Genomic DNA, 25602 nt, shown 5'->3' on the forward strand with positions numbered 1-25602 from the left:
CCACACCCGGCCCCGCAGCGGCGCCCCCTCGCCCCGGCCCTTCCCGGCTCGCCGAGGCCGAGAGCGGGCCCGCCGGGCCCCCGGCGCGCTCGGGCCCGGGCGGAGGCGGAGGGGCCGCGCTCCTCCCTGGCCGCCCCCGCCATGGCCGACAACGAGAAGCTGGACAACCAGCGCCTCAAGAACTTCAAGAACAAAGGCCGCGACCTGGAGGTGAGCGCGGCGGGGCCCGGCCCGCCCTGAGCCGCGGGGAGGCGGGAGCGGCGCTGCCGGGCGGGGAGGGAGGGCAGGCCGGGCCGGAGGGAGGAAGGAGCCGCCGAGGCCGCGCTGCGGGCCGGGCGCGGCCGGGCCTGGGGCTTCCCGGCCGGGAGCAGCGGCCGGGCCTGGGGCTTCCCGGCCGGGAGCAGCGGCCGGGCCCGCCCGGGTCGCTCCGGGGCTCCTCGGGCCCCGCAGCGGCCGCGGCCCCTCCCGGGTGGCGGCGCCCGCCGGGGCTCGGCCCGGCCCTGGCCCAGCGGCCCCGGTGCGGCGTGGGCTCGCCGGAATCGCTGCAGGAACGATCTCTGCGAGCGGCCCCGAAAAGCCTGAGTCAGGATTAGGGCCCGGTTGGGTGTTCTGCTGCGCGTCTCCAGGATACCTTCAATGAAATAAATAACGCCCTAACTTTCATAGCAAGATTATTAATTTTTTTTTATAAACACTTTTTCTCTCTTTTTTTTTTTTTTTTTTCATATTTCTGTTTTCTGCTCAGATAGTTGAGGAGCCGTTCTGGCTCGTAGCACAGAGCCCCTGAACTTTTTGGTGGCTCAATTTGAGCTGTGAAGGTGCTTCCTAAACACAGCAGGATACATAATTAACTTGAGGTTTCCTCAGGAAATGGTCAAATTTTAAAACTAGGTATCAATCCTCACCTTTAAACACTCAGCCGGGAGTGCTCTTTGGAGCTTAAAATTGTCTCTTCAGGGTTCTGGACAAGAATTTTGGTGTTCTCATGGCTGCTTTTTACTGGCCTCAAAGTGTTCCTTGTGTTTTCCATAATATTCCAGTCTTATATTTGAAGGCATTACAATGTTTCAAAAGTAAAAACTCCTTAATCTTCCCTGTATTAATTTAAACATCAGCCAAGTTTCCCAGGAGTCTGTAACACCTGGCTTTTTAACCTGTCCAGGTAGATTGATAAAACAGTTTATTACTCAGGTATGTCCAAAATTTTGGCAAAAATATTGGGAGTGGGAGTAATTAATTACTCTGTTTGCTGGCAGGGTTGTGAGGTAACCCCTTGCCTTAGATACTAATTAATTTTTATATCAATTTTGTTACCACTGAATAGGCAGTTGTAGGAAGGCATCTTTAGGACTGCACACAGTGAAAAATGGGATTTCTGAGTAGACACAGGCTGGAATTCAGGGGTTTTGGTGCAGCATTTTAGGGGAAAAGGCTGAAGCAGGGAAGGTTCAAGATGGACACGCAGGTAACACCACGTGGGAGTGTGTCAGAAGCTCTTCAATCATTTTTTTTATTTGCTGCAGCACTGAAATGCCTTTCTCCACAGCCCAAACCCACTGCTGGGCCGTGTTAAATTTTAGAGAGTGACATTTATCCAGCAAATCCTGGAGCACATGCCTGCTCCCTAAAATAACCACGGTGCAGGGCTATTTTTCATACAATAGCTCAGGCTCCTGGCTGTCCCTGCTGCTCAGGAACTGCTTACACATCACCCTGCCCATCAGGCTGCCCAGGCAGCCCCCAAAATCCACCTTGCAGGGCTGCTTGGGCTCAAATTGTGTATTTATTTGGCAGAGGAAGCCAGCATTTGATCTTTATCTCCTTCACTCCTCCCCCTTTTTATCTGCGCCGAAATTCTCGTTGGCCCTGGGTTGTTTTTACAAAGCCATCGTTTTTTAAAAATTTTCCATGACAGTTTACCCCTAGAGAAATGAGAAATCACCCTGATTTTGGGGAGTGCCAAATGGAGAGATTTCTAGAGGTTGTGAGAGGTTGCCATGCTGTGAATTGCAAACTTCCTAAAAATGTTATCTGTTAATTCCATGTGCTCACATCAGCCCATTGACAGTTCCAGTTCCTGTCACGCTGTCCTTGCCTTCCAGGTTTTACATATCCACAGGAAGTTCTTGTATTTCTGACCAAAATCAGGGATTTTCCTATATTTTATCCCCTAAAGTACCAAACATTTATTCACCTTTTTGGATATTTAATTTCTTTCCCCCAACATGCTTCTAAAAACACAAATTCTGGCCTGGAAAAAAGAAGGGGGAAAAAAGAAAACAACCCCCAATACAAGCACCTGTTTTCCATAAGATATTTGACAAAATTCTTTCATGTGCTGAAATCTTGGGCAAACATTTCCTGCAGGGGCACGTTGTGAATCACTGCTGCCATGTGTTTGGGGTGACAGATTGCTGTGACACTGGGAGTTGAGGGATTTGTGGGAATTGAGGGATTCTCTGGGAGCAGCAATCTCCAGGAAATCCTTGTCCTGCCCAAAGGAACACACGGTGTAGTAAAGTTTGTAATCGAGGCAGAGCAGTCATTTGGAGCTGAGGCATCTCCCAGGGGAATTGAGGATTTCTGGTCAGGGCTTGCTGCATTTTTGTAGGGTCTTCAAGTTTTTACAGCTGTGGGGGGAAAATAGAATGGATCCAGCACAAAGAGGAGCCTCACAAACTGCAGAAGTGGCCACGGTTTTTAACCTCCAAGCCCAGAGCCTGACTGGAATTAGGGCTTATCTGGACTCTGATATTAAATTATGCAAATACTGATCCATTAGGGAGCAGGGGAAGGTGACTTTTTTCATCTTCAGTGAGGAACAGGTTTTGCTTGGGGTTTTTTTCCCCTTGGATGAGAAGGGTTGAGCTGGTTTTTACTGGTTGTTGTGGGGATGGCTGTGCTGACACCCATCCAGCCTTTGTTTTTAATGGTGATACCCAAATCTTGGAATTAAATACCAGATCTTCACTGAACAGAGCCCAGATAAATCCAAATTGATCATTGTGGCTGTGCTAGAGTTTTATGGACAAATTTAAAAATAATGCCTTTTTAGCCCTGCATTTAGGGGTCTTGATTTGGGAGGGTTTGCAGAGTTTTGGGGTGTTTCATTTGCTTCATTTTCTTTCACCTGCTGATTGAACATTTCACTTTCTCTTGGTGTTTGTTGCCTGCTGCAGCATTGCAATCTGACTGACATTTAGAGGGGTTTTTTTAAAATGAAATAAAAAATATTTTCTGCATTTTATTTCTGTGGAAATCTTGGAGGAATCTGCTGAATCTTTCCTGCCCTGCCTCACCTGTGTTGCTGGGCAGGAGATGAAGGATTGCTTGAACACAGGAGAGGTGTTAAAGAGAGATTTCTGCTCTGCAGTTGGGAGATGCACGAAGGGAAATGATGATGATAATTCTGTGATGCAGAGCACTTCAAAACTAAATTTGGAGCAGCCATTGCATCAAGATGCCTGAAGATCAGTAATGTCAGGATTTTAAGAGTTGCCAACATCGTTCACTGGACTTCAAAAATCCCAATATTTTTTGAGAACACCAAGGAAGCTCCAGGGGAGTGAGGGAAAGGTGGTGGTGGGAGATATTTTGAATATTGCAGGTGCTTTGAAGCTTTTCAACCCTTTCTGTATCCCACACAAAATAGTCTGCTTGGGATTAAATATGGAAGAACTGAAGGAGAGCAGGAATTTCACTCAGTGGGATAAAAATAGGCTCCTTTAAGCTGACTTGGAATTCTGTGGTGAAGCTCATCCATCTTGTCACTTCCAAATGATACTGAGATATTTGTTTGAGGCATTTTCCCTGCCATGCACAGCTTCTGCAGGAAGAATGGGCCTGGTGGCACATGGAATGTCATATTGATTTTTATTTTTTATCTGGGGCTCAGACTCCCGTTTGCATTGTGAAGCTGCTGAGATGTCACCTCTGGGGGTATCTTGGCTTGGCTTTATGATCCCAGAGCATTTTTATCAGTGGTCTCTGGAGCAGATTTCATTGCTGCACTTTGAATTGAGATAGGATTTGTCTAGGAGGGGGGTAATGGGTGGAGGAGGGCCTGAATCACTGGCTGTAACTGAGGAAAAACAGTCTGGTTTCAGCTCTCTGTTCCCTGTGGGGTGTGTTTGGTTTTTATTTGGAGTCCCAGACCACGCTGGTGCTGGTTGCAACTTCCTGGGAAGGAAGGAAGGAAGGAAGGATGGCACAAGCAGCTCATTTTTTATTTACAATAACTGTTGACTTTGCAGTTCCCCAGCAGAAACAATGTGCCCTTGGAAACCATTCCCTGGGCTGAGAGCAGCAGCCAAAGTTCTACAGTTACTCCTGTGCTGGAAGTGTGGAAATCGAGTGGAACATTTTATAACAGCAAAAAACCCAGGCCAGGCAGGAGGGAGCACAGGCTGGGGTCCTGATCCCTTCAGGGAGGGGATCCCATTCCAGGGGTCCCCATTCCGGGGTCCCCATTCCAGTGTCCCCATTGCAGGGTCCCATTCCTGGTTCCCCATTCCTGGTTCCCCATTCCTGGTTCCCCATTCCTGGTTCCCCATTCCTGGTCCCCATTCCGGGGTCCCCATTCCGGGATCCCCATTCCTGGTTCCCATTCCAGGGGTCCCCATTCCAGGGGTCCCCATTCCAGGTGTGTTTAGGAAGAGTTGTTGCATCCCAGCTCCTTGAAAGCCCCCAGGATGTCCCAGGATGCTGCAGGCATCACTACCAGGAGATTTTAATGATAAGCTGAAGGGCTCAGTCATGACTAATGGTCAGAAATAGCCCTTATGATAAGTCTGAAGCTAAATATAATTGAAAAAAGGAGGATGGAGGGGTGGCCATGGCAGGGTGACAGAAATAGATCGGATCATTTGATTTTTGATGTACAAATGACAAACAGGATCCGGAGCCTGGGACAGCCACGTGAATTCCTCACAGAGTAGGCCATGTTCTCAGCTGGAGCCCTTGCCAGGCCTCTCTGAGCTGGCTGTGGAGCCCTTTCTGGTCACAGTGGTTTCCTGTGGTGTGGGAGCTGGTTCACAGAGCTCAGATCTCCCCCAGAGCAGAGGAATCGCTCCCCACCATGGTGCCAGGACACCCCCATCCCTCATCTCTGCTCTGAGCTGCTCCCCAAGAGCTGCACAAACCCAGCTGGGCTCTGCTGGGCGTTTTCCTTTCTCCAGACTCTCCCATCTCCAGCTGGGCTGGTGGCACTGGGGAACCCCGTGGCACAGCTGATCTCAGTTCCCATTTGTTCCTCTTCCTCCTCCTCAGAGGATGAGCAGTGCCAGGCTGGCCTGTAACTATTCCCTCACACTCTGTGTGCACACAGAGTGATTCTGGTGCAGCCAGCCTTTGGGAAATTGTGCTTCAGGGTGACTCCCCTGCTGGCTTCTCTTTCATGTGAAGGCTTTTGTGATCCCAAGGGTGCAGGCAGGAGTTCAGCAAGGGAGAACATCCTTCTTGTCCCAGCAGAGGATCCTCCAAAGTCTGCTCACCTGCAGACAGGAATTTTTACTTAAAGACTTTTCTAAATGATACAGACTTTTCTAAGTGTTACAGACTTTTCTAAATGACACATCTGAGGATTTTTTATTGTAATATTTGTTCTGGTCCCACTCAATTCTCTCTGTGTCACCACCAGCTTTGCTGTGAGCAGCAGTGTCACCCCTGGGGTCTGGGAAGAGCCACTCCTCTCCCAGGCAGCTTTTGGGTGGGAATGTTGATTTTGCTGGTCCTTTGGGAAGGTGTTAAAGCCCTGTGAGATCATCAGGGGTGTGGTACAATTCTGCAATCTGATTATCAGAGCCTTTCCTCACATTATTTTATCTTGGATGTGCCAGATCTGTGGGGTTTGGAGAAACTCCCCAGAGCATTTGGGAGCCTGGAGTACCTGAGGCAGGTCCTCATTCACTGTAGAGTTCAAAGTGTTCAAATAAAATCACTCCAGACTGATTTATTTCTGTTTTCACTGCAGCAGCACAAGCAGCAATAAACCAATTTGTGTATATTTACAATTGTTGTTTTACCCTGAGCACTGTCAATGGCAGCTGTAGAGAAAATGACAAAAATACTGCTCTTAGAATGTCAAAGGTTCTCATTTATAAATGATGGCTCTGGAACTCAGCTTTGCTTGCAGCTCTCTTAATTTGAGCTTCTTTATAAAGTTATTTTACTGCTAGATTGCCATGGTCCTTTTAATGCTTTTGGTGCTGCTTTGTGCACAGTCCTTTCCATTTTGCCCTTTGAAAAATGTGGTTTTATTCCTAATTCCTTTTTTCCTCAACATGAAGACTTAGGAGAATGTTTTAGTATGAAATTACAGAAATATTGTGGTTATTTCCATTTCCTGTAGGATCTCTACTTTTATAATGAAAATTAAACCCTGCGTTGAACTGGAATACTTGTACAAGAACATTTTTAATTGATCTAAATTCAGATTATAATTATTTTTATCTTTATGCTTTCCAGACTATGAGAAGACAAAGAAATGAAGTTGTCGTGGAGTTGAGAAAGGTGAGATGACCCAGAGTTTTTATTCTTTTATTTTATAAAATTTTTCTCACCGAGTGGGATTTGACTTTGTTGTTACTCTGATAAAATGTGAGAGTTTTCACTAAAGACTCAAAAGTTCTGGAGTTCTGGGAGTTCCACAACTTTTGTCCTGCAAACCAGGAGTTTATTTGTAACCTAATTAAGGGACTCCTTGCACTTCTAGAGGTTTTTAAAGATTTGGTTTTTCCTTTGAAAATCAGCGGTTGCTGCTCATCTGCAGGCAGAAAATAATTTCCTTACAATTAAGTGTGGAAGAGTGTGAAGCTAAAACTGGAATTGTTGGGAAAAAGGAATCACAACTGGAATTATTTTTCTTCTGAGCTGAACAGGAAACCTCTGGGAATTGCTGTGTCCTGATAGAAATTGTGACAAATAACAAACAAAATGGAATGTTGATGGACATGTGCACATCAGACTTCCAGCACAAGTTGGATGCAGGATTTTTTTAGGAAGAATTCCCAAAATGTGCTTCTCTGGGCAGACCTTTCCAACTGTTTTTGGAAAATTTGAGTGTCAGTGCTGGGGTACTAATGGTTGTTTGTAACAGAACACCCCACACCCCCTAAATCCAAGTTTTAAAGGTATCCAATCATTTTTCTCTTTAAGAACAAAAGAGATGAGCATCTCCTAAAGAGGAGGAATGTTCCCCACGAAGATATCTGTGAGGATTCTGATATTGATGGGGACTTCAGAGTGGTAAGAATTAACTTGCAATAATTTCTTCTTTTTACATCCTTAAAAGACATTTGGAATTTCTAACTGCTTCTTGTCTCTGTTTTCTAGCAAAACACTTCTTTGGAGGCAATAGTACAGGTAAAAACTATGACATTGTTTGAGTATTCTTCATGGCATGATGAACAGATGTGTGAAAAATGTATTTTCTCTTATTTTAGAATGCTTCAAGTGACAACCAGGGTATTCAGTTAAGTGCTGTGCAGGCAGCAAGGTAAGAATACACTTTACTCAAATATCCTGATTTTATTTTGTCGTGCTCTCAATGTCAGAAAATGTGGTTTAGCTGAACTGAAATTGTATTAATGAAGTGATTTTTAAAAGGAAAATAGAACTTTAAAGAAATCAGAATACACAGACCTTTTAAGTACTGTGGATTTTATTTACATGTAAATACCTGGATTTATTTTGGTGCAAGCTTGATGAGTAAAATACACACTTTAAAGGACTGTCAAATCTTTGGCTTTAAGTGCAGACAGAGCTGAGTGTCTCCTTTTGTAGGAGTTGGAGCAGAATAACTCTTATCTTTTATTTTCCTGGCTGGTGATAAACTTCCAAAGGGGAGAAAGCATGGAATGAAATGGCCAATGGGTGCAATGCCTTTGCTTTTCCAGTGGCTCAGTAATTTCACTTTGGGGGATTATTTTCAATTAAAGAGGAGGGAACAAATCCTGTGGGTCTGTGGGAGGAGGAGGGAAACCCTTGGGAAGGAATTCCCAGCCCAGCAGGAGCAGTTTGGTTGTTGGAGATGCCAAACATTGGAATTTCCCAAACTCCATCTCCATTGGAGATTCCCAAACTCAGCCACAGAGAGCCTTTACTGACCTGCTCCAGTGGCAGCACTGATCCCTTTTTGAGGGGAAAGTTGGATTAAACAACTCCCTGCTCCTTTCCAGGCAGGATCTGTCAGTAATTTGGATTTTTGTCCATTTTCCTGCAGGAAGCTGCTGTCCAGTGACCGCAACCCACCCATCGACGACCTCATAAAATCAGGAATATTACCTATCCTAGTGCACTGTCTTGAAAGAGATGACAAGTGAGTGCTGCCAGAACTCAAAATATTCACCAACTCCTGCTGTCCAGCTGCTGTGCCAGCTCTGAGTGCTGACACCTGTGCTTGTTCTCTGTCTGCAGTCCTTCCTTACAGTTTGAAGCTGCGTGGGCCCTGACAAACATTGCCTCTGGAACCTCGGAGCAAACCCAGGCTGTAGTTCAATCCAGTGAGTGCTGAGGGGGAGCTGCTGCCATCCACAGCTGGGGTTTGGCTGGGATCAGGTTGGGATCAGGTTTGGGATCAGGTTTGGGATCAGGTTTGGGATCAGGCTGGGATCAGGTTTGGGATCAGGTTGTCAGTGCCCTGAAGGAGCTGTGCCAGCTCTTCACCTCACACACCTGGTTTTGCCTTCATTTCCTCAGGGTTTAAACCCACTTGGGTTTCCTAATGGTGAGCAACAGCTGGAAACTCAAAATATCTTAATCTTAAATACCAACTCTATAAGCAGAGTTGGTACCTGCTGGCCTCCAGTTTTCAAACTTGAAAAAAGAAAATTACCAAAAAACCTGGAATAAACCAAACAACCCCTCTGAAAAGCTCCCTGTTGTGAAGAGGGAAGAATATTCACAGATCAGAGGTTGCCTGAACTCTTCCAAAATTAAGTTAAATTACAAAACCTGTCCTTCCTATTTTGGGGCATCTGAAATCTGGGAAGGAATTGTAGTTGGAGTCTGAGCTACCAGGCAAAGCAAACTTTGTTCTGGACTCCAGACACATCCTGAAGCAGAGCTTCTGTTGCTAAATCAGAGCTAAGTGAGCAGGAGTTTTAATTGAATGAACAAGCCAGAGCTTCTTGAAGAATCAAAGATACAGTGAAATGAGTTCTTACTAAAATTTAAGGAAAAAATACACAAAAAATTATGTTGGCTGCAAGATCAGTTGCTTCTATTTTTGCCAACTTGGTCAAGAGTCTGTGAATTTCAATATAATTTGATTTTCACTCTTACAGGATGTAACTTGGTAATACTTTTATATTTTTCTCCATCCTCTTCCTTTCCCAGTTGCAACCTGAGTTTTCTTTGGGAAATCTAATTAATAAATAATCTATCCCACCCCTGACCTAGAACACTTTAGATCTAATTTATCAGTGGATTGAGCACTTTTTCAATGATTTCTGTAGGTCTGTATTGCACCCTGTTAGTCAGTTTAATAGCTCTGATATATTAAATTATTATTTATTTCAATTTAAAATTATTTTCTGTAATCTTTCCATAAGAGTCTATTAATCTGCTTGCTGGAGATGTTTTTTTCTTCTTGCATACAGACACTGGAAATACCTTCATTTGCAGGAAATAACAATCCTGCTGATTAGTTGTTTCTCTAGTAAACACATGATTTACATGAAGAAAAAAATCTAACTAAAAATTCCAAATTTCTCTTGAAATTTATGAAATAAATGGGTTCCTTACAGACTGGGCTGTTATGTAAGCAAGCACCTCAGTGCTGGGGGAGAATAAAACAGAATTAATTATGTAAATGTGGATTTCTTTCCTGCCCTCTTCCCACATTCCCTCTCCTTAATTCCCACTCCATTCCTGCTTATTCTCCAGTTGCTTCATTGGGGTTTGGTCTCTGTTGTTCCTTTGCACTTGGGGCTGCTGCATAACTTAGCAGAGAATCTCTGAATTCAATAAATGGAGCTAAATTTGGATCCTGCAAGCTTCAGTAAACTTGAGACTTGCAAACCAATTAAATGTCAGGGGTTTCATATTCTCAGGTGCAGCCTCTGTGAGGATGTGCAGCAAAGGAGGAACCATTGCCGTGTTTCATTTTAGCATCACCTGGGAAATCAGTGAGGCTTTGACCAGTTCTGAACAGGGAAATAAAGTCTCATGGGAGAGTTTTTGCTTTTTAGAGATGCATTTTGAACCATTTCCCTGAGTTATTTTTGTACCTTTCAGATGCTGTGCCGCTTTTCCTGAGACTGCTGCATTCACCTCATCAAAATGTTTGTGAGCAAGCAGTGTGGGCTTTAGGGAATATCATAGGTGGGTCTTCCTCCTGCCACCACCACCCTCTGGGGCTATTTCTTTATTATTTATTTATATTATTATTATTTGTTATTTGTTGTTGTTATTATTCCTGCCACCGTCAACTTCGGGGGGTGTTTATTATCATTATTATTATTATTATTACTCCTGCTACCAACAACTTCTGGGATGTTTTATTGATTATTGTTACTCCTGCCACCACCACCCTCTGGGGATGCTTATTATTATTATTATTATTATTATTATTATTATTATTATTATTATTATTATTATTATTATTATTATTATTATTATTATTACTCTTGCCATCATTAACTTCTGGGGGTCGTTTTTATTGTTTGGAAATTTTGCCAAGGAATTTTCAGGAATATTTTGGGCTCTCACAGTTCTTGGTGGTCTGGTGTTGTCTGCCACCCCTTTCCCTTACCCAGCACCATAAATCTGTAAATCATGGGATGTTTCCTGGTAAAATCTGTAAATGCTGGGATGTTTTCTGGTAAAATCTCTAAATGATGGGATGGATGGTTTTTGTTAAAATTTGTAGATGATAGAATGTTTTCTGGTAAAATCTCTAAATGATGGGATGGATGTTTTCTGATAAAATCTGTACATTTTAACAGAATAGAAATCTATAAACAGTGGGATAGATGTTTGCTGGTAAAATCTCTAAGCAGTGGGATGTTTTCTGTTAAAATCTGTAAATGCTGGGATGCTTTCTGCTAAAATCTCTAAATTTGAACAGAATAGAAATCTGTAAACAATGGGATAATGTTTGCTGTTAAAATATGCAAGCAATGGGATGTTTTCTGTTAAAATCTGTTCATGCTGGGATGCTTTCTGCTAAAATCTCTAAATTTTAACAACAGAAATCTGTAAACAATGGGATAGATGTTTGCTGATAAAATCTGTAAGTGCTGGGATGCTTTCTGGTAAAATCTCTAAATGCTGGGATGTTTTCTGATAAAGTCTGTAAATGCTGGGATACTTTCTGGTAAAATCTAAATTTTAATGGAATAGAAATCTGTAAGCAGTGGGATGATGTTTGCTGTTAAAATCTGTAAATGCTGGAATGTTTTCTGGTAAAATCTCTAAATTTTAATAGAATAGAAGTCTGTAAACAGTGGGGTGTAAATGATGTAAACAGTCTATAAATGCTGGGATCTTTTCTAGTAAAATCTGTAAATTTTAACAGAACAGAAATCTGTAAATATGATGGGATGGATGATGGGAAAAATCTGTAAATGCTGGGATGTTTTCTGATAAAATCTGTATACAATGGGGTATTTTCTGATAAAATCAGTGAGTGCTGGGATGTTTTGTGTTCCAACCCCCTGCTTGTGCCCCGCAGGTGATGGACCCCAGTGTAGAGATTATGTCATTAGCCTTGGAGTAGTGAAGCCCCTGCTGTCCTTCATCAGCCCCTCCATCCCCATCACCTTCCTCAGGAACGTCACCTGGGTGATGGTGAACCTGTGCCGCCACAAGGACCCCCCTCCACCCATGGAGACCATCCAGGAGGTGCTGCAGGGGGGCTGCAGGGCTGGGTGGGCTTTGGGGCTTTGCTGGCCCCACAATAACCCTCAGGTGTTTGTTCCCCCCCAGATCCTGCCAGCGCTCTGTGTTCTCATCCACCACACCGATGTAAATGTGAGTGACCCCCCTACAGCCACTGCAGCTTCTGCTCTGGCTTCTGAGCTGAAATGCTAAATAAAATTAAAATCTATGATGGTCCCTTTGATTAGGACAAGCTGCTGTTGATATCCATTAACTGCTTCTGTTAAAATGCTGATGTTATTTTTAAATAGTGATGTTTTTTTCCCCTGGTGTTTCTGTCTTTGCAAGTGTTTATTTGCATGTACTTTCCCTGCCCTTATGACTGAAACTGCTTTCTATTTTTATTCCTGTGAGCATTCATTCACAGGGAAATGCAGAAGTTTTTTTGCCTGGCACTTTAATTTGTAATGAAAATCAGTGTGAATGACATAAAAACCAGTGTCTGCTGCACATGTCAAATGTCAGGTTAACTGTGACTTCTGAGGTGTTAAATATGAAATTGTTCTTTAAAAGTAAAGTAAATGAGCAAAGCTTCATTGAAATTATGGAATGAGTCAGCTTTTTGTCTGAACATAAATCAGAATTTAAGATTAATTTTTTGCTTCCAAAAGAAAGTGTAGCTGAGTTAATGGCAACAGTGCTCTGCAGAAAAAAGTCTGTAATAACTTTGCTATTCCTATAGTAATTATGTAATTTAATTTCTTGTCTCTGAGGAGGTGAAATTAAGTTTATTAGAATTTTGGAAATTCCTGTATTGGTGAGCCAGTTAAGAGCTGCCAGCTGAAACAACACTCACTGAATATTTTTAACAGCTGTCAGTTGAAATATTCACATTTCCTGCTGCTTAAACTGGCTTTTCTGCATGTGCATGCACACAGATATTAATTCAGATTAATTGTCAGTGTATAAATGTCCATGATTTGGATCAGTGTGTGTGATATTAATTCAGGTTAATTATCAGTGTATAAATGCCCATGATTTGGATCAGTGTGTGTGATATTAATTCAGGTTAATTATCAGTGTATAAATGCCCATGATTTGGATCAGTGTGTGTGATATTAATTCAGGTTAATTATCAGTGTATAAATGTCCATGGTTTGGATCAGTGTGTGTGATATTAATTCAGGTTAATTATCAGTGTATAAATGCCCATGATTTGGATCAGTGTGTGTGATATCAATTCAGGTTAATTATCAGTGTATAAATGCCCATGATTTGGATCAGTGTGTGTGATATTAATTCAGGTTAATTATCAGTGTATAAATGTCCATGATTTGGATCAGTGTGTGTGATATCAATTCAGATTAATTCAGTGTATAAATGCCCATGATTTGGATCAGTGTGTGCTGTTCTCCTGTCAGATATTGGTAGACACAGTCTGGGCCCTCTCCTATCTCACGGACGCTGGCAACGAGCAGATCCAGATGGTGATAGACTCTGGCATTGTCCCTCACCTGGTTCCTCTCCTCAGCCACCAGGAAGTCAAAGTCCAGGTGAGTTTGGCTCACACAGAGCAGGTGACCCCAAAATGTGCTGCTGCACAAAATCCTTCCTTTCTGTAACTCACATTGAAATAGAATAAATATTATTTTCCTGTGTGCTGCAGCATTTGCATAAAACCTTTACATTTGCTGAAGAGCTTGTTTTGAGAGGAAATGTCTGGTTGTGTTTCAGACTGCTGCCCTGAGGGCTGTGGGGAACATCGTCACTGGCACCGACGAGCAGACACAGGTGGTTCTCAACTGTGAAGCTCTCTCACATTTCCCAGCACTTCTGACACATCCCAAAGAAAAAATTAATAAGGTGAGCAACACCAGGGACTTTACCTGATGGAGAACTTTTATATTTGCCCGAGCTGGGGCTCCACTTTGTGTAGTGTCATAAAGATGTGAATAATCACCTCCTTCCACCAGTTCGTGGCAAATTTCAGCAAATACTGATTTGTTTTCTGGAAATGAATGAATATCCACAGGGAAGGAATTGAATGAATATCCATAGGGAAGGAATTGAATGAATATCCACAGGGAAGGACAGGAATGTCAGTGTTTGTAGGAAATCAAAGCTTGCCATCACCAGCCTGGCTGTTGACTTGTGTAGGAGTTGTCAGTACATGAAATGTCACCCTGCTGGGTGTCCCTGACTCTGAGAGGTGATGACACAGAGACAGTGGGCTGTGTGTGCATGGGGTGTGTGTGCATGGGGTGTGTGTGCTGTGTGGGGCTCTCCTGGGGGCACTGATGGCAGTGCTGAGCCAGGAGTGCATCTGAGGCGTGTTGGGCACCTCAGGGGCCCCTCTGCAACACTGCCTGTGATTAAAGCCCCAAAAAAGCCCACCAGGAGAGCCCAGGCAGCCCAGATGTCTCCAGGGTCACCAGTGATCCTGTGCTCTGATCTCAGAGAGTCAGGGATGCACACTGCTGAAGCCTCTTTGGAAATTCTCAGCTAAAAAGTTCTCATTCAGGGAGGCTGAGAAGGGAATTGAATGGTGGAGGATTGCTAGGAAGGGGGAAATCTATCAGCTGGGGGATTTTAAATGGTTGGTACTTTGAATATACTTAAAATTGTATTTAAAACTGTTACTTGTTGATTAAAGTTTGGATTCCCACTCTGAGAGGGAGGTGAGGGAGGGGCTGCTGGGGAACAGATCTGTTCTTTGCCTGGCAGGAGAGTCCTGGCCTGGTGGACACAGTGAGCACAAAGAGTCATAAACTGCAGAGTATTGTTAACAATCAGGTGTTGAATTGATAGTGCTGCATTTTCCTGAAGCTAAGGAGAGCCATTGGGAAGGAGGTAAAGAACTGTCATGTCTGGAGGAAGGATTCTGTCAGGAATCCTGTAATTCTGTCAGGAATCCTGAAACCTGCTCATTGGCAGTGCTGGAAGCAGTCAGAAGTGCTCATTTGGCATTTTCTGTCTCCAAATAATTTCTCCTTTTAATTTGAAGTATTTGGTTGAAGCTGGTAACAGTGAAAGGCTGAGGAGTCTGGTGGAGCCTCCTGAGGTGAGATTGTGCCTCTGGTTTGTCTCAGCAAGATTTCAGCTGTGCACAGTCAGGCTGAGGGAGTGCTTGCTTGTGTTCAAGGCTGGCCAGTTGCAGTGCACATAAATGATGTGCAATCTTTCTGTGAGTTAATTGCTGGTGTTTTATTTTGCAGGAAGCAGTGTGGTTCCTATCCAACATCACTGCAGGAAACCAGCAGCAAGTTCAGGCAGTAATAGATGCAAACCTTGTTCCAATGATAATCCATCTTCTAGATAAGGTCAGATCCCAAGCATTGGTGCTGGGCTTCAAATCCTGCTTTCCTTTCCAGCTCTTGGTGTCTTTTAAAAAGTGATTTCCCAAAGCACTCTGTGCTGCCAGGGGTCTGCTGTGGCAGAAGGAGGGAACAGCAAAAGCATGTGGGAATTCTTTAAGGGAGAAGACAAATAACCCAGAGCTGGTCACAGATAGCTCTGTTAACTGCCAACTTATTGATCTCTGAGGAAAGGTTGGGGACTTTTCCATGTCACCCCAGCCCCGAGGTGCTGCAGCAGCCCCAGCTGCAGCCTGCAGGGCTTTATCAGAGCTGCCATGGGCTCAGCTGGCCCTGCAGATGTGGCAGCTGCTGATAAGGGCGGGCAGAGTGCAGGGCTGCAGCTCCTGCTTGCCTTGCTGTAAACAACCTAACCTTCCCTTTTCCCTTCCCTTTTCCCTTCCCTTTTCCCTTCCCTTTTCCCTTCCCTTTTCCCTTCCCTTTTCCCTTCCCTTTTCCCTTCCCTTTTCCCTTCCCTTTTCCCTTCCCTTTTCCCTTCCCTTTTCCCTTCCCTTTTCCCTTCCCTTTTCCCTTCCCTTTTCCCTTCCCTTTTCCCTTCCCTTTTCCCTTCCCTTTTCCCTTCCCTTTTCCCTTCCCTTTTCCCTTCCCTTTTCCCTTCCCTTTTCCCTTCCCTTTTCCCTTCCCTTTTCCCTTCCCTTTTCCCTTCCCTTTTCCCTTCCCTTTTCCCTTCCCTTTTCCCTTCCCTTTTCCCTTCCCTTTTCCCTTCCCTTTTCCCTTCCCTTTTCCCTTCCCTTTTCCCTTCCCTTTTCCCTTCCCTTTTCCCTTCCCTTTTCCCTTCCCTTTTCCCTTCCCTTTTCCCTTCCCTTTTCCCTTCCCTTTTCCCTTCCCTTTTCCCTTCCCTTTTCCCTTCCCTTTTCCCTTCCCTTTTCCCTTCCCTTTTCCCTTCCCTTTTCCCTTCCCTTTTCCCTTCCCTTTTCCCTTCCCTTTTCCCTTCCCTTTTCCCTTCCCTTTTCCCTTCCCTTTTCCCTTCCCTTTTCCCTTCCCTTTTCCCTTCCCTTTTCCCTTCCCTTTTCCCTTCCCTTTTCCCTTCCCTTTTCCCTTCCCTTTTCCCTTCCCTTTTCCCTTCCCTTTTCCCTTCCCTTTTCCCTTCCCTTTTCCCTTCCCTTTTCCCTTCCCTTTTCCCTTCCCTTTTCCCTTCCCTTTTCCCTTCCCTTTTCCCTTCCCTTTTCCCTTCCCTTTTCCCTTCCCTTTTCCCTTCCCTTTTCCCTTCCCTTTTCCCTTCCCTTTTCCCTTCCCTTTTCCCTTCCCTTGCCCCTTCCCTTGCCCCTTCCCTTGCCCCTTCCCTTGCCCCTTCCCTTTTCCCTTCCCTTGCCCCTTCCCTTGCCCCTTCCCTTTTCCCTTCCCTTGCCCACCCTGGCTGTAGGGAGGGATGGACACACACAGACTCAGACAGGACAGGATTTATTTGTTACCTCACACCGAGCTGCTACAGTGACTCCTTGCACTGGGGACTGTAACAAATGCAGATTTGTGGGAGTCCTGCCTGACACAGACCCTGGGATGACTGTTCTGTCTCTGCTTGTGCTTGCAGGGGGATTTTGGGACTCAGAAAGAAGCTGCTTGGGCAATAAGCAACTTAACAATCAGTGGGAGAAAAGACCAGGTGAGTGCAGCTTTGGGGAAGCATTTCCTGCCTTGGGAGGTGCTGGGGTTGGGGGTGTCTGTTCCTTCTCTGTTCAGTGCTTTCCCTTCTCCCCATGGGATTTAGAAGTGACTTCCCCTTGTGTTGGGGTGACCTGAGGTCAGGAGCATCCCTGGGGTTTGTTGGAAGCTCTTTTGGGATGAGTGATTTCAGTCAGGCTCTGATGGGATTCTCGAGCATTCCACATTTCTTTTTTACCCTTTTCCCCACCCCACAAGGATGTGATCATTAAAAGGACAGTAACCCCTGAGTAGGGGATACACAAGTCCCTTGTAAGCCCAGAGTCAGAGATTTGTGGCAGGGTTGGGGTGGCGCTGTCACTCTTTAGAGGTGAAGTTGAAACTCCTTATCTGACACTGACAAATTCACAGTATTTGCTCCTGGGGTGCTGTAAATCTCCAATCTATTTGTAGTTTAATACCCAAAGTTCCCCAGAAGGGGTTCCTGGGGTGGCCAGTGCAGGAGCTCTGGGCTGGGTGGGTGCCATTGACAATCTGGGTTTGCCTGTGCTGCTGCCACGTTCCTGCTGTAACCTTTGCCTTTTCCCCCCTCAGGTGGCTTACTTGATTCAACAAAATGTAATTCCTCCCTTTTGCAATTTGCTGACAGTAAAAGATGCACAAGTTGTGCAGGTGGTTCTGGATGGACTAAGTAATATATTAAAAATGGCTGAAGAGGAAGCAGAAACCATAGCCAACCTTATAGAAGAGTGTGGAGGTAGGAGGAGCAGGGGTTTCATAACTTCCCCAGGGATTGCTGCTTTGGCATCCTGCTGGTGCTGGGTTTATTGTTGGCACAGATATTTTAAGCAAACCTGGTTTAAAGTACCTTTCTCATGCCTATCAGGTGAATATCCACAGCTTCTCCTAAGTGCATGATCAAATAAAATGTTGAGGAGCAGGGTAATTTTTGTAACAGGCTGCATATCAGACAAATTAGTCTAATTAACAGAAACTAAATTAGTCAGTGTGGGGGTGATGTGCTTACCTTAATCATGAACAAGTCATGTCCAGGTGAACTTAGAACAAATAATTCTACATACAGTGGTTGTGAAAATGTAGTAACTTTAATTTCCTCATGGTTTTGAGACTTTCTCCATATTCTTTGTGGTTTAATTGACTGAAACTTTTCAGGGATGAAAGAACAGTGATATTAAATTTGGGCACAGGTGAAAAACTGTGGGATTTGTTAACATGGAGTAGAATAATCCTTAAAATACCAAATCTGTGTACTGAACTTCTGTGTTAATATGTATAAAATATATATAAATAGGCCAGGTGGGTTCAACAGCATTGTATTCATAACCAGATCATTCATAACTCTATTCCCAATGTATTTTTTAATTTCTTTGTTGGAAGTTGTCTGCCCTGAGTTTGCTGTTCTGAGATCTCTTGTGTGTTGGTTGCAGGCCTGGAGAAAATTGAACAGCTACAAAACCATGAAAATGAAGACATCTACAAACTGGCTTATGAGATCATTGACCAGTTCTTCTCCTCAGATGATGTGAGTGTGCAGCTCCTGCCGTGTGCTCGTGGTTTGCAGTTACAGATGTGCTGCAGGGAAGGGCAGCAGCCCCAGGGAGAATGTGAGCCCTGGTGTGACCCCTGCACCTCCTGCCATTGCTGCTGAGGCAGCCAAAGCAGATCTGGTGCCTCATTTAAGGCTCATCTGCAGGGATTAAAGCCCAGGCTGTGAATAGTCCTTGAGCTCCCAGGCTGACCCTGCCCTGTTGATGAGCTCCCTGCTGGCTCCAGGCCTGAGGCTGCTGCTCCAGAAACAGGGTTGGGATATTTGGGTAGTTCTAGAGGTGGGATGTGCTGATCAGGAGCTTTGTTCTGTTTCAGACATGAACATAAATCAAAGGCAGGGCTGGTTTTGTGCATTTCCATCAGGAAGTTCAGTGCAGAGGGAAGGGCAGCCCTGCATTCTGGGCGTGCAGGGAGGGTTTCCTGCTGCCCTGATCCCTGCACACATGGTCAGGTTCAGCTGCATTCATGGCTGTTTGCACTTGGAAGGTTTTTTGTGCTGCATTTCACTTGGATGTGAGCAGTGAGATCCAAGTCTTGTTTAGCAACTCAACTTTGGCATTTACAGCTGGACTTGGAATTTAATCCCATGTCAGTTTGGGCTTAGGGCTTCCTTGGTTTAGTGGTGCTGGTCTTCTCCTAAGGACTGAGATTGTTTCTGAGGCTGCCAGAAGGTTTTCCAGGGGAGAAAATTGTGTCAACAGGAGGGTTTGGGGTGCCATGTAGCAATCCCTGACCCATACAAACTAAACATTTGGGTTTAAATCACTGCATTTTGGTACTCTCACTAAACCAGGGGAGGGATGGCAGGGCTGGGTGCAGGGAGGTGAGGAGAGAGCTGCTTCTGGGATTGTCCAGCTCCTGTGTGGGGCTCTGTTGTGTCCCTGCTCACGGTGTCCCCATTGCGTTCCAGATTGATGAAGATCCAAGCCTTGTTCCAGAAGCGATCCAAGGCGGAACATTTGGTTTCAATTCATCTGCCAATGTACCAGCAGAAGGGTTCCAGTTTTAGAGTGGTATTTTGGAAGTTTAGGTACAATGCAGCACTGAATAAAAAAAAAAAAAGGTTTGATCCATCAATCTTGGCTCATGGGATCCGCTGCTGCATTAAATCGGGAAAGTAAATGTGAAGATTTCATTTGGAATCACAGAAAAGCCCAAATGAAGTCAAGATGGCGAGTGGGTGCGAGTGAGAATGAGTGGCAAAATGTAATGACAAACTTCACACTGAATGCTTCTTTAGATTGTTCAAAGAAAAGGGCTCCAGGTCCCAGCTCTGCAGTGCCTGAGGAGGAGCACGGCCCTCCCGAGCCGGGGGCCGCAGGACTCTCATCATCAGCCTCGTCAGCATCAGCGCCGTGGCAGGGCAGGGAGGGCAGGCCTTGCTCTGCAGCCGTGTGAGTGATGGCAGCAGTGAGTGCAGTGCATGCAGTGCAGGGCATGCAGTGGGTGTCTGCAGCTCTGGTGCAGTGCAGTGGGTGTCTGCAGCTCTGGTGCAGTGCAGTGGGTGTCTGCAGCTCTGGTGCAGTGCAGTGGGTGTCTGCAGCTCTGGTGCAGTGCAGTGGGTGTCTGCAGCTCTGCCCCTGCAGGGCAGCGAGCGAGAGGGGCGTGCCTGTGATTGTCTGTGAGCGTGGTGCGAGCTTGAGTCGCCTCCAGGGGCTGAGAAACCTAAAAATCATCCAATGAGTTCACAAGTGTTGACTTACACTGGACACACCAAGACCGGTTTAGCAGCAGACTCTGGTTTACTCCTGCAGCCTGTGTTTTCCTCTTTTTTTTTTTTTTTTTTTTTTTTTTTTATTTGAATTTTTTTCCCCTCTTCTTTTTTTTTTTTTTTTTCTTTCAGTTCTTTTCAATTTCTTTTTCCTGTTACGGCTTCTTAGTTGTTTGTAAAGTCAGAATTTCAGGAAGGCTTCCCTGTGCATTTGCACCAGATGAATGTTTGATGTTATGAAAAGCTTTTCCATATCATCAAAACTAATTTGTAGATTTTTGCATGGAAAAAAACAAACAAAAAAAAAATCATCCATTTCCCTTCAAACTAGACTGTGTTGCAGTACACAAGTTGCCATAATAGTAGAAAGCAGTAAAAAAGTGGTAATAAAACCTCATCCTTTTCATTTTCAAAGATAACACGAGACCTTTGCATGTGGTAATCTCCAGCATAGTTCATTTTTAGATTTCGTTGAGTCCTGTAACCAAAATGTTTCTGTTGTGGTAGGATACCGTGCTGTGTTTCAATGTTACTTGTTTTCAAACTTTGTTTTCTATGAAAATGATATGGAAACGTCTAAAAATGAAATTTGGTGCATATGTACTGCTGAATAAAGAGCGAAAAAAAGAGGTGTGAATAGATGTACAAATCAAGTCATGGTTTGAACACCTTTAATATGCCTAATCCAATTGTTTTAGACTCTTTTTATCCTAGATGTAGGCAGCCATGAACAATCTATTTTGAGCCACTTTAGAGAGAAAAAAAAAAAAAAAACTTTGTATTTTTAAGACTTGCACAAAAAGGATGCAAGTGTTTTTTATAATTGGAGGAATGCCTCAGTTTTGAGGTCGTGCACACTAAATTCAAGGTGATGTTACAGATTTGTACAAACTGAACTCTTGATAAGGTGGCTCATTGTAGGAAATGCTGTGCCTTCCCCTTTGAGCACAAGTGTTGCATGAACAACAGTTTGCTATAATAAACCATCCCAGGTTAGCCACCATTAGCATCTATATCTACCTTGTGTTTTCAAATCAGCTGGTAATTCTGAAACACTGTAGAATGGATAAAGATTATTTTGTGATCATAACTCTTTGTTGGACTAGAGTATTTTTGCAGCATTCCTTGTCATCAGAAACATGGTTAAAAGTTTAAAACTAGAAGCAGCGGAAAACTAGCTTGTGAATTTATCCAAGTAGAGTGCAGGCTAGGCTGTCTTGGGGAAATAAACATTAAAACTTGCAACTCTGCTGCCCTGCCTGTTTCTTTATGGAGTATTCACGTTTTTCAGCATGAAACACAGAGATTATGTGAAGAAAGTGACTTTTAAAGGCTCTGGGATGGGGTTTTGACCTGTTAAATATTTGTGTGTTGCAGGTTGGAAGCGTGGAGTTATTTTGTTGTAAATGTTAAAAATTTTTTTAACAATTTTATTTCAGTTTTCCTTAATTACCTATGTATATTCACTGAATAAATCAGGGCTGTTTTCATGGAAAGCATAAGGAATCCATGGAGGAGGGAAATTAAACCCTTTTTTCAGAAGTTGCAACGTTCTAAGGAAAATTCTAACCGGTAAATCATAATTTCACCCTTGAGCACCTTTGTGAGGGATGTTCATAGAAAATGGAACAACTTGTTTTGCAAAAATACCCCCAAAACTCCATATTTAATGCCAAAAAATGCCTTTTGGGCACTTCCTCATAAATCCAGAACATTTCCTTGAGCTGGTGCTGCTCCCGCTTTTTCCCTTTTTTGGTGGATTTGGGGCTTTGGGGTGAGTTTTTAACAGGGAAATTCTCTTCCTCTGCTTCCCAGCAGTTCCTGTCAGGGTTATTTCACCAGAACACGGGAATGTGAAATATTCCAGAATATCCACAGGGTGGCACCACCGGAGCCGCTTTGGGCGATGCCTTTTTTCCCAAAATTTGCATTTTGAGGTGATGCCGTTGATTCCTTTGTGGGGGAATGGGGGATTTGTTGGGGAATCTGGGATACAAACAAATAATTTGGGAATTGCCTCTGGGAATACTGATCACTGATTTTGGGTGTTGTATCCATATTTATATATTATATATATATTAGAAGTATCCTGAATTTTGGAGTAGAAAATTATCTTTTCATCTGATTTTAGGATAGCAAATAGAAAAATACTTACAATATTAAATGGACAAAAATTAATCCACAAGTCAGCTGTTCCAGGTGGGAATTTTTATTTTCAGGAAAGAAAGGAATAACAGGAAATAGGAATAAAGGAAAATAAGGAATTTTTATTTTAAATGGAAAAAAAATCAATTAGCTACCTGGAATTTTAGGACCTGGGAAGAAGAGTGAGAAGAAAGGGGATTCTGGAGAGAAGCTGATCCTTTCTCTGCTGGCAGTGGAATTATCCCTGGTTCTTTTCAGCATTCCCTGGACAGAGCTCATCCCACCTTCCTTCCCAGTAAGTTGTGAATTTCTGAATTTCTGCTTTGGGAGTGGGACAGGCTGGTGAAAATCCCGATTTCTGCACACAACAGTCAGATAATAACAAATTGAAAGGATTTCAAGGCAAAGGAAACCCTGGCAGAGTCACTTCATGGCTTTAGGATGTCTGCAGATTAAACCTCAGACGTTTTGCCACTTTTCCCTATAAATGTTTCCTCAGCTCTGCGTGTCACCAGGCTCTGGCAGGAGAGCTGCTCCTGGGGCTGGAAGCAATTACAGCAATTCTGCATCTGGATCGAATATTGTCGGAGCAAACTTGGTAGCTGCAAACGTGTCAAGTTTACAAACTGCTCGGGGTGAGTTGTAGCTACTGCTCCAGTGAAACGGGGGGCACAGAAATCCTTGGGAAATTCATATTGCTGTGTTATCCACAGAAAGGGCCTGGAAGCTTCATTTCCATCAATAATTCTCATTTTTGCTAATCAATCCTTTATAAATCCAGTATTTACCCTGCTGGTTTGGTGTGCCCCAAAGCTGAGGAAGAGTTTTCCTTAAGCTGTCGTTAAAATGTGAATACTTTCAATTTTAAATTTCTATAAAGCACTAAAAGCTGCTTTTACTAGAAAAGGACCAATTTTGGGAAACTTTAAATGCCAGTTATTGGTAAATGTGTTCCAGGAATTTTGTAATTTGATGGAAAGGTGGGTGAGGGTCAGATTTCCTATCAGCAGTACAGACCATGGCTTTGATCACTGATTTAATTCCTGGAGTGGCAGTTTGCACTTGAAATGCTGCCTCTTAATTTGAGTACATCAAATAGATGAAAACCAACAGATGCTCTAACCCTCAGTATTGTGAATTATTGTCAAAAGCTCCCTTATTTCCTGCTCCTGTAGTTTTCCCCTTAAGGTTTTCCTGATGCATTGGGTAATTTGTGATTAGAGCTTGAGGGTTTTTATTATTAGAAACTTAATTCTTGCTGTTTCCCAGATATTTGTACAATATTCTCTACACAGTAGTTTTAATACTTGATTAAGTAAGTTTGGAACGATGGTGCATTATTATTATTTACATCACAACATTAAGTGAGTTTCATTTCTTTTTCAAATGCACTGTGTAACAGCTGAGAGTAACTTCAGTGCACTGTAAATTAGTAGAGAATAATGTGAATATGAGAAAAGCCTTCTTTGGGTGCTTCTCTGGGCCTGCCCACCCTCCCAGGGCGGAATTCCTTCCCAAAATCCCACCCAGCCCTGCCCTGTGTCCTAAAACCCTCTCAGGTGTCTTCGGCAGATAAATGAGCTTCAAAGAAAGGCGAAATAATTTAAATTTCCGTGGTCAGCAGCTGGCACAAGTTGCGGTTCCGTGGCTCCCTTTTCCACCTTCAGGGTGAATTTTCCCGCGGGTTGTGCAGAGGAAGGAGGTTGAGGTGCCGGACACAGAGCGGGGATGAACGCGCGGCTCCGGCTCCGTGTCCGTCCTGCCCCGAGCGGGGTCAGCTCCGCTCCTCCATCCCCTGAGCCCCGGAGCGGGGTCGGCTCCGCTCTCCCATCCCCTGAGCCCCGAGAGGGGTCGGCTCCGCTCCTCCATCCCCTGAGCCCCGAGCGGGGTCAGCTCCGCTCCTCCATCCCCTGAGCCCCGGAGCGATTCCTGCCGCTGGCGCCGAGGGACCCTCCCCGCTGAGCTCCGCCACAAACCGCGCTCCTGCCGGCCGAGGGAGGGACCCTGCGGGCCCGGCCCTGCCCTCCCTCCGTCCCTTCCCTCCCTCCGTCCCTTCCCTCAGTTCCGTCGCTGCTCTCCCTCCCTCCCCTCCCTCAGCTCCGCCCGTTCCCGCCCCCGCTCCCGCCATTGCCATTAAAGGGCCGCGGCCGTTACCGAGCGGGGCGCCGAGAGCGGCTCCAGCGCAGAGCACAGGAGCTCCCTCGGAGCGCTTTCATCGCCGAGCAGAGGAGCTCCCTCGGAGGGCTTTCATCGCCGAGCAGAGGAGCTCGGAGTGGTTCCATCGCGGAGAGGAGGGGCCCGGAGCGGCTCTGTCGCCGGGCGGAGCTCCCGGGAGGGCCCAGGCGGGCGCTGAGGGTCCCCGCAGCCTGAGGGGCTCGGCCCGGTGAGCGCCGCCCTCCCGGGACACCGCGGCGTCGGGGCCGCTTTTCTCCTGTTTCAGCTCGGTGCTGTCGCTGGGACTCGCCGCGTTCAGGTGCGGATCCCTCTCGCTGTGACTCGCAGGGTTCAGGTGCGGATCCCTTTCCCAGCCCCTCGTGCAGGGACGGCACCCATCGATGGCCGTGGGCGGAGCTGCCGGGACAGGTCGGGCTGTGCGGTACAGAACAGGTAAATGCTCCTGGCCAGAAGCTTTGACAGAATTAAAGGGATGGAGAGTTAGTCTTGGCAGTGGAATCGAAAGATAGAGGGGGGGATATAGAATCATGAAACACACTGAGGGAATTGGAAGGGACTCACAAGGATCCAAACTCCTGGCTCTGGTTTCTGCTGCTTTCTTGAAGTTTGGTGTTAAAATTCGCAGCTCAGGTTCCTATTGTAAATGTCTTGACTGAAGTGATGCCGGTACTGGTCTTGAAACATCTCTGAGATGGAGGCAGAGTGTGAAAGCTGAGTGGAAATTGCTGTGGATTTGTTACAGGCCAAAGCTGGCACTGAATTCCTTCTGACAGAAGGAGCAGAGGCAGCCCTGGCTGTGCCTTGGTTTGTGCTCAGCAGCGTCACGGCCCTGCAGGAGGGAGCAGCGGGAGGCTGGCAGCTCTCCTTCCTAGGGGGCTTTGCCCTTGGAATGGGCTGCCACAGCCACTTCCCAATGCCAAATTCACCTTTGGAATCCCTCACAGGAGAATGGGGGTGGGACTGTGCTCTAAAGCAGTTATTTATCCACCTACACACTGATGGCTGCTGTGGCAAATAAAGCCAACATTTCCCAGCTTCCTGCTGCTTGTTTTTCCCCTGGAAAACTTTTTTGTTCTCTGCTGAACTCTGTGGTGTGTTCTGTGTCCTTTCTGTTGTGTTCCCAGTCTGTTCAATCCAGCCTGTAGGTGGAAATCCATCAGTAAATGAACATTTCCTCCGTGCTGCTGCCAGTTTGCACCTTTTCCT

The 25602-nt window shown here is 45.1% G+C and overlaps 1 protein-coding gene, 1 long non-coding RNA gene and 1 other non-coding gene across 3 annotated transcripts; all 3 read left to right on the forward strand.

Moving 5' to 3' along the window:
* Window positions 1-79: 79 nt before the first annotated feature.
* On the forward strand, window positions 80-21321 carry KPNA4 (karyopherin subunit alpha 4). Its single transcript, XM_063167401.1, has 17 exons — window positions 80-210; window positions 6466-6510; window positions 7156-7245; window positions 7333-7362; window positions 7443-7495; window positions 8222-8317; window positions 8416-8501; window positions 10237-10323; window positions 11675-11844; window positions 11929-11973; window positions 13242-13373; window positions 13555-13683; window positions 15036-15140; window positions 16726-16797; window positions 17391-17553; window positions 18245-18339; window positions 19276-21321. Exons 1-17 carry the CDS (start codon window positions 142-144, stop codon window positions 19372-19374), a joined length of 1566 nt encoding a protein of 521 aa, XP_063023471.1. The 5' UTR covers window positions 80-141; the 3' UTR covers window positions 19375-21321.
* Window positions 14025-14276, forward strand: LOC134424007 (small Cajal body-specific RNA 7). Its single transcript, XR_010029300.1, has one exon. It is a non-coding gene; the product is annotated as a small Cajal body-specific RNA 7 (non-coding RNA).
* A 497-nt stretch (window positions 21322-21818) lies between the features above and the next one.
* LOC134423896 (uncharacterized) lies at window positions 21819-24020 on the forward strand. Its single transcript, XR_010029219.1, has 3 exons — window positions 21819-22013; window positions 22389-22516; window positions 22721-24020. It is a non-coding gene; the product is annotated as an uncharacterized LOC134423896 (long non-coding RNA).
* Window positions 24021-25602: the final 1582 nt, after the last annotated feature.

This window comes from Melospiza melodia, chromosome 12 (genome assembly GCF_035770615.1).
Source record: "Melospiza melodia melodia isolate bMelMel2 chromosome 12, bMelMel2.pri, whole genome shotgun sequence".
Taxonomy (NCBI): domain Eukaryota; kingdom Metazoa; phylum Chordata; class Aves; order Passeriformes; family Passerellidae; genus Melospiza; species Melospiza melodia.

Bases quoted from the DNA above. Each gene is read 5' to 3' on its own strand.
- KPNA4 (XM_063167401.1), top strand. From the start codon at position 142: ATGGCCGACAACGAGAAGCTGGACAACCAGCGCCTCAAGAACTTCAAG. The intron at 7,496-8,221 runs GTAAGAATACAC...ATTTTCCTGCAG, and splicing joins AGTGCTGTGCAGGCAGCAAG to GAAGCTGCTGTCCAGTGACC. The intron at 17,554-18,244 runs GTAGGAGGAGCA...TGTTGGTTGCAG, and splicing joins CCTTATAGAAGAGTGTGGAG to GCCTGGAGAAAATTGAACAG.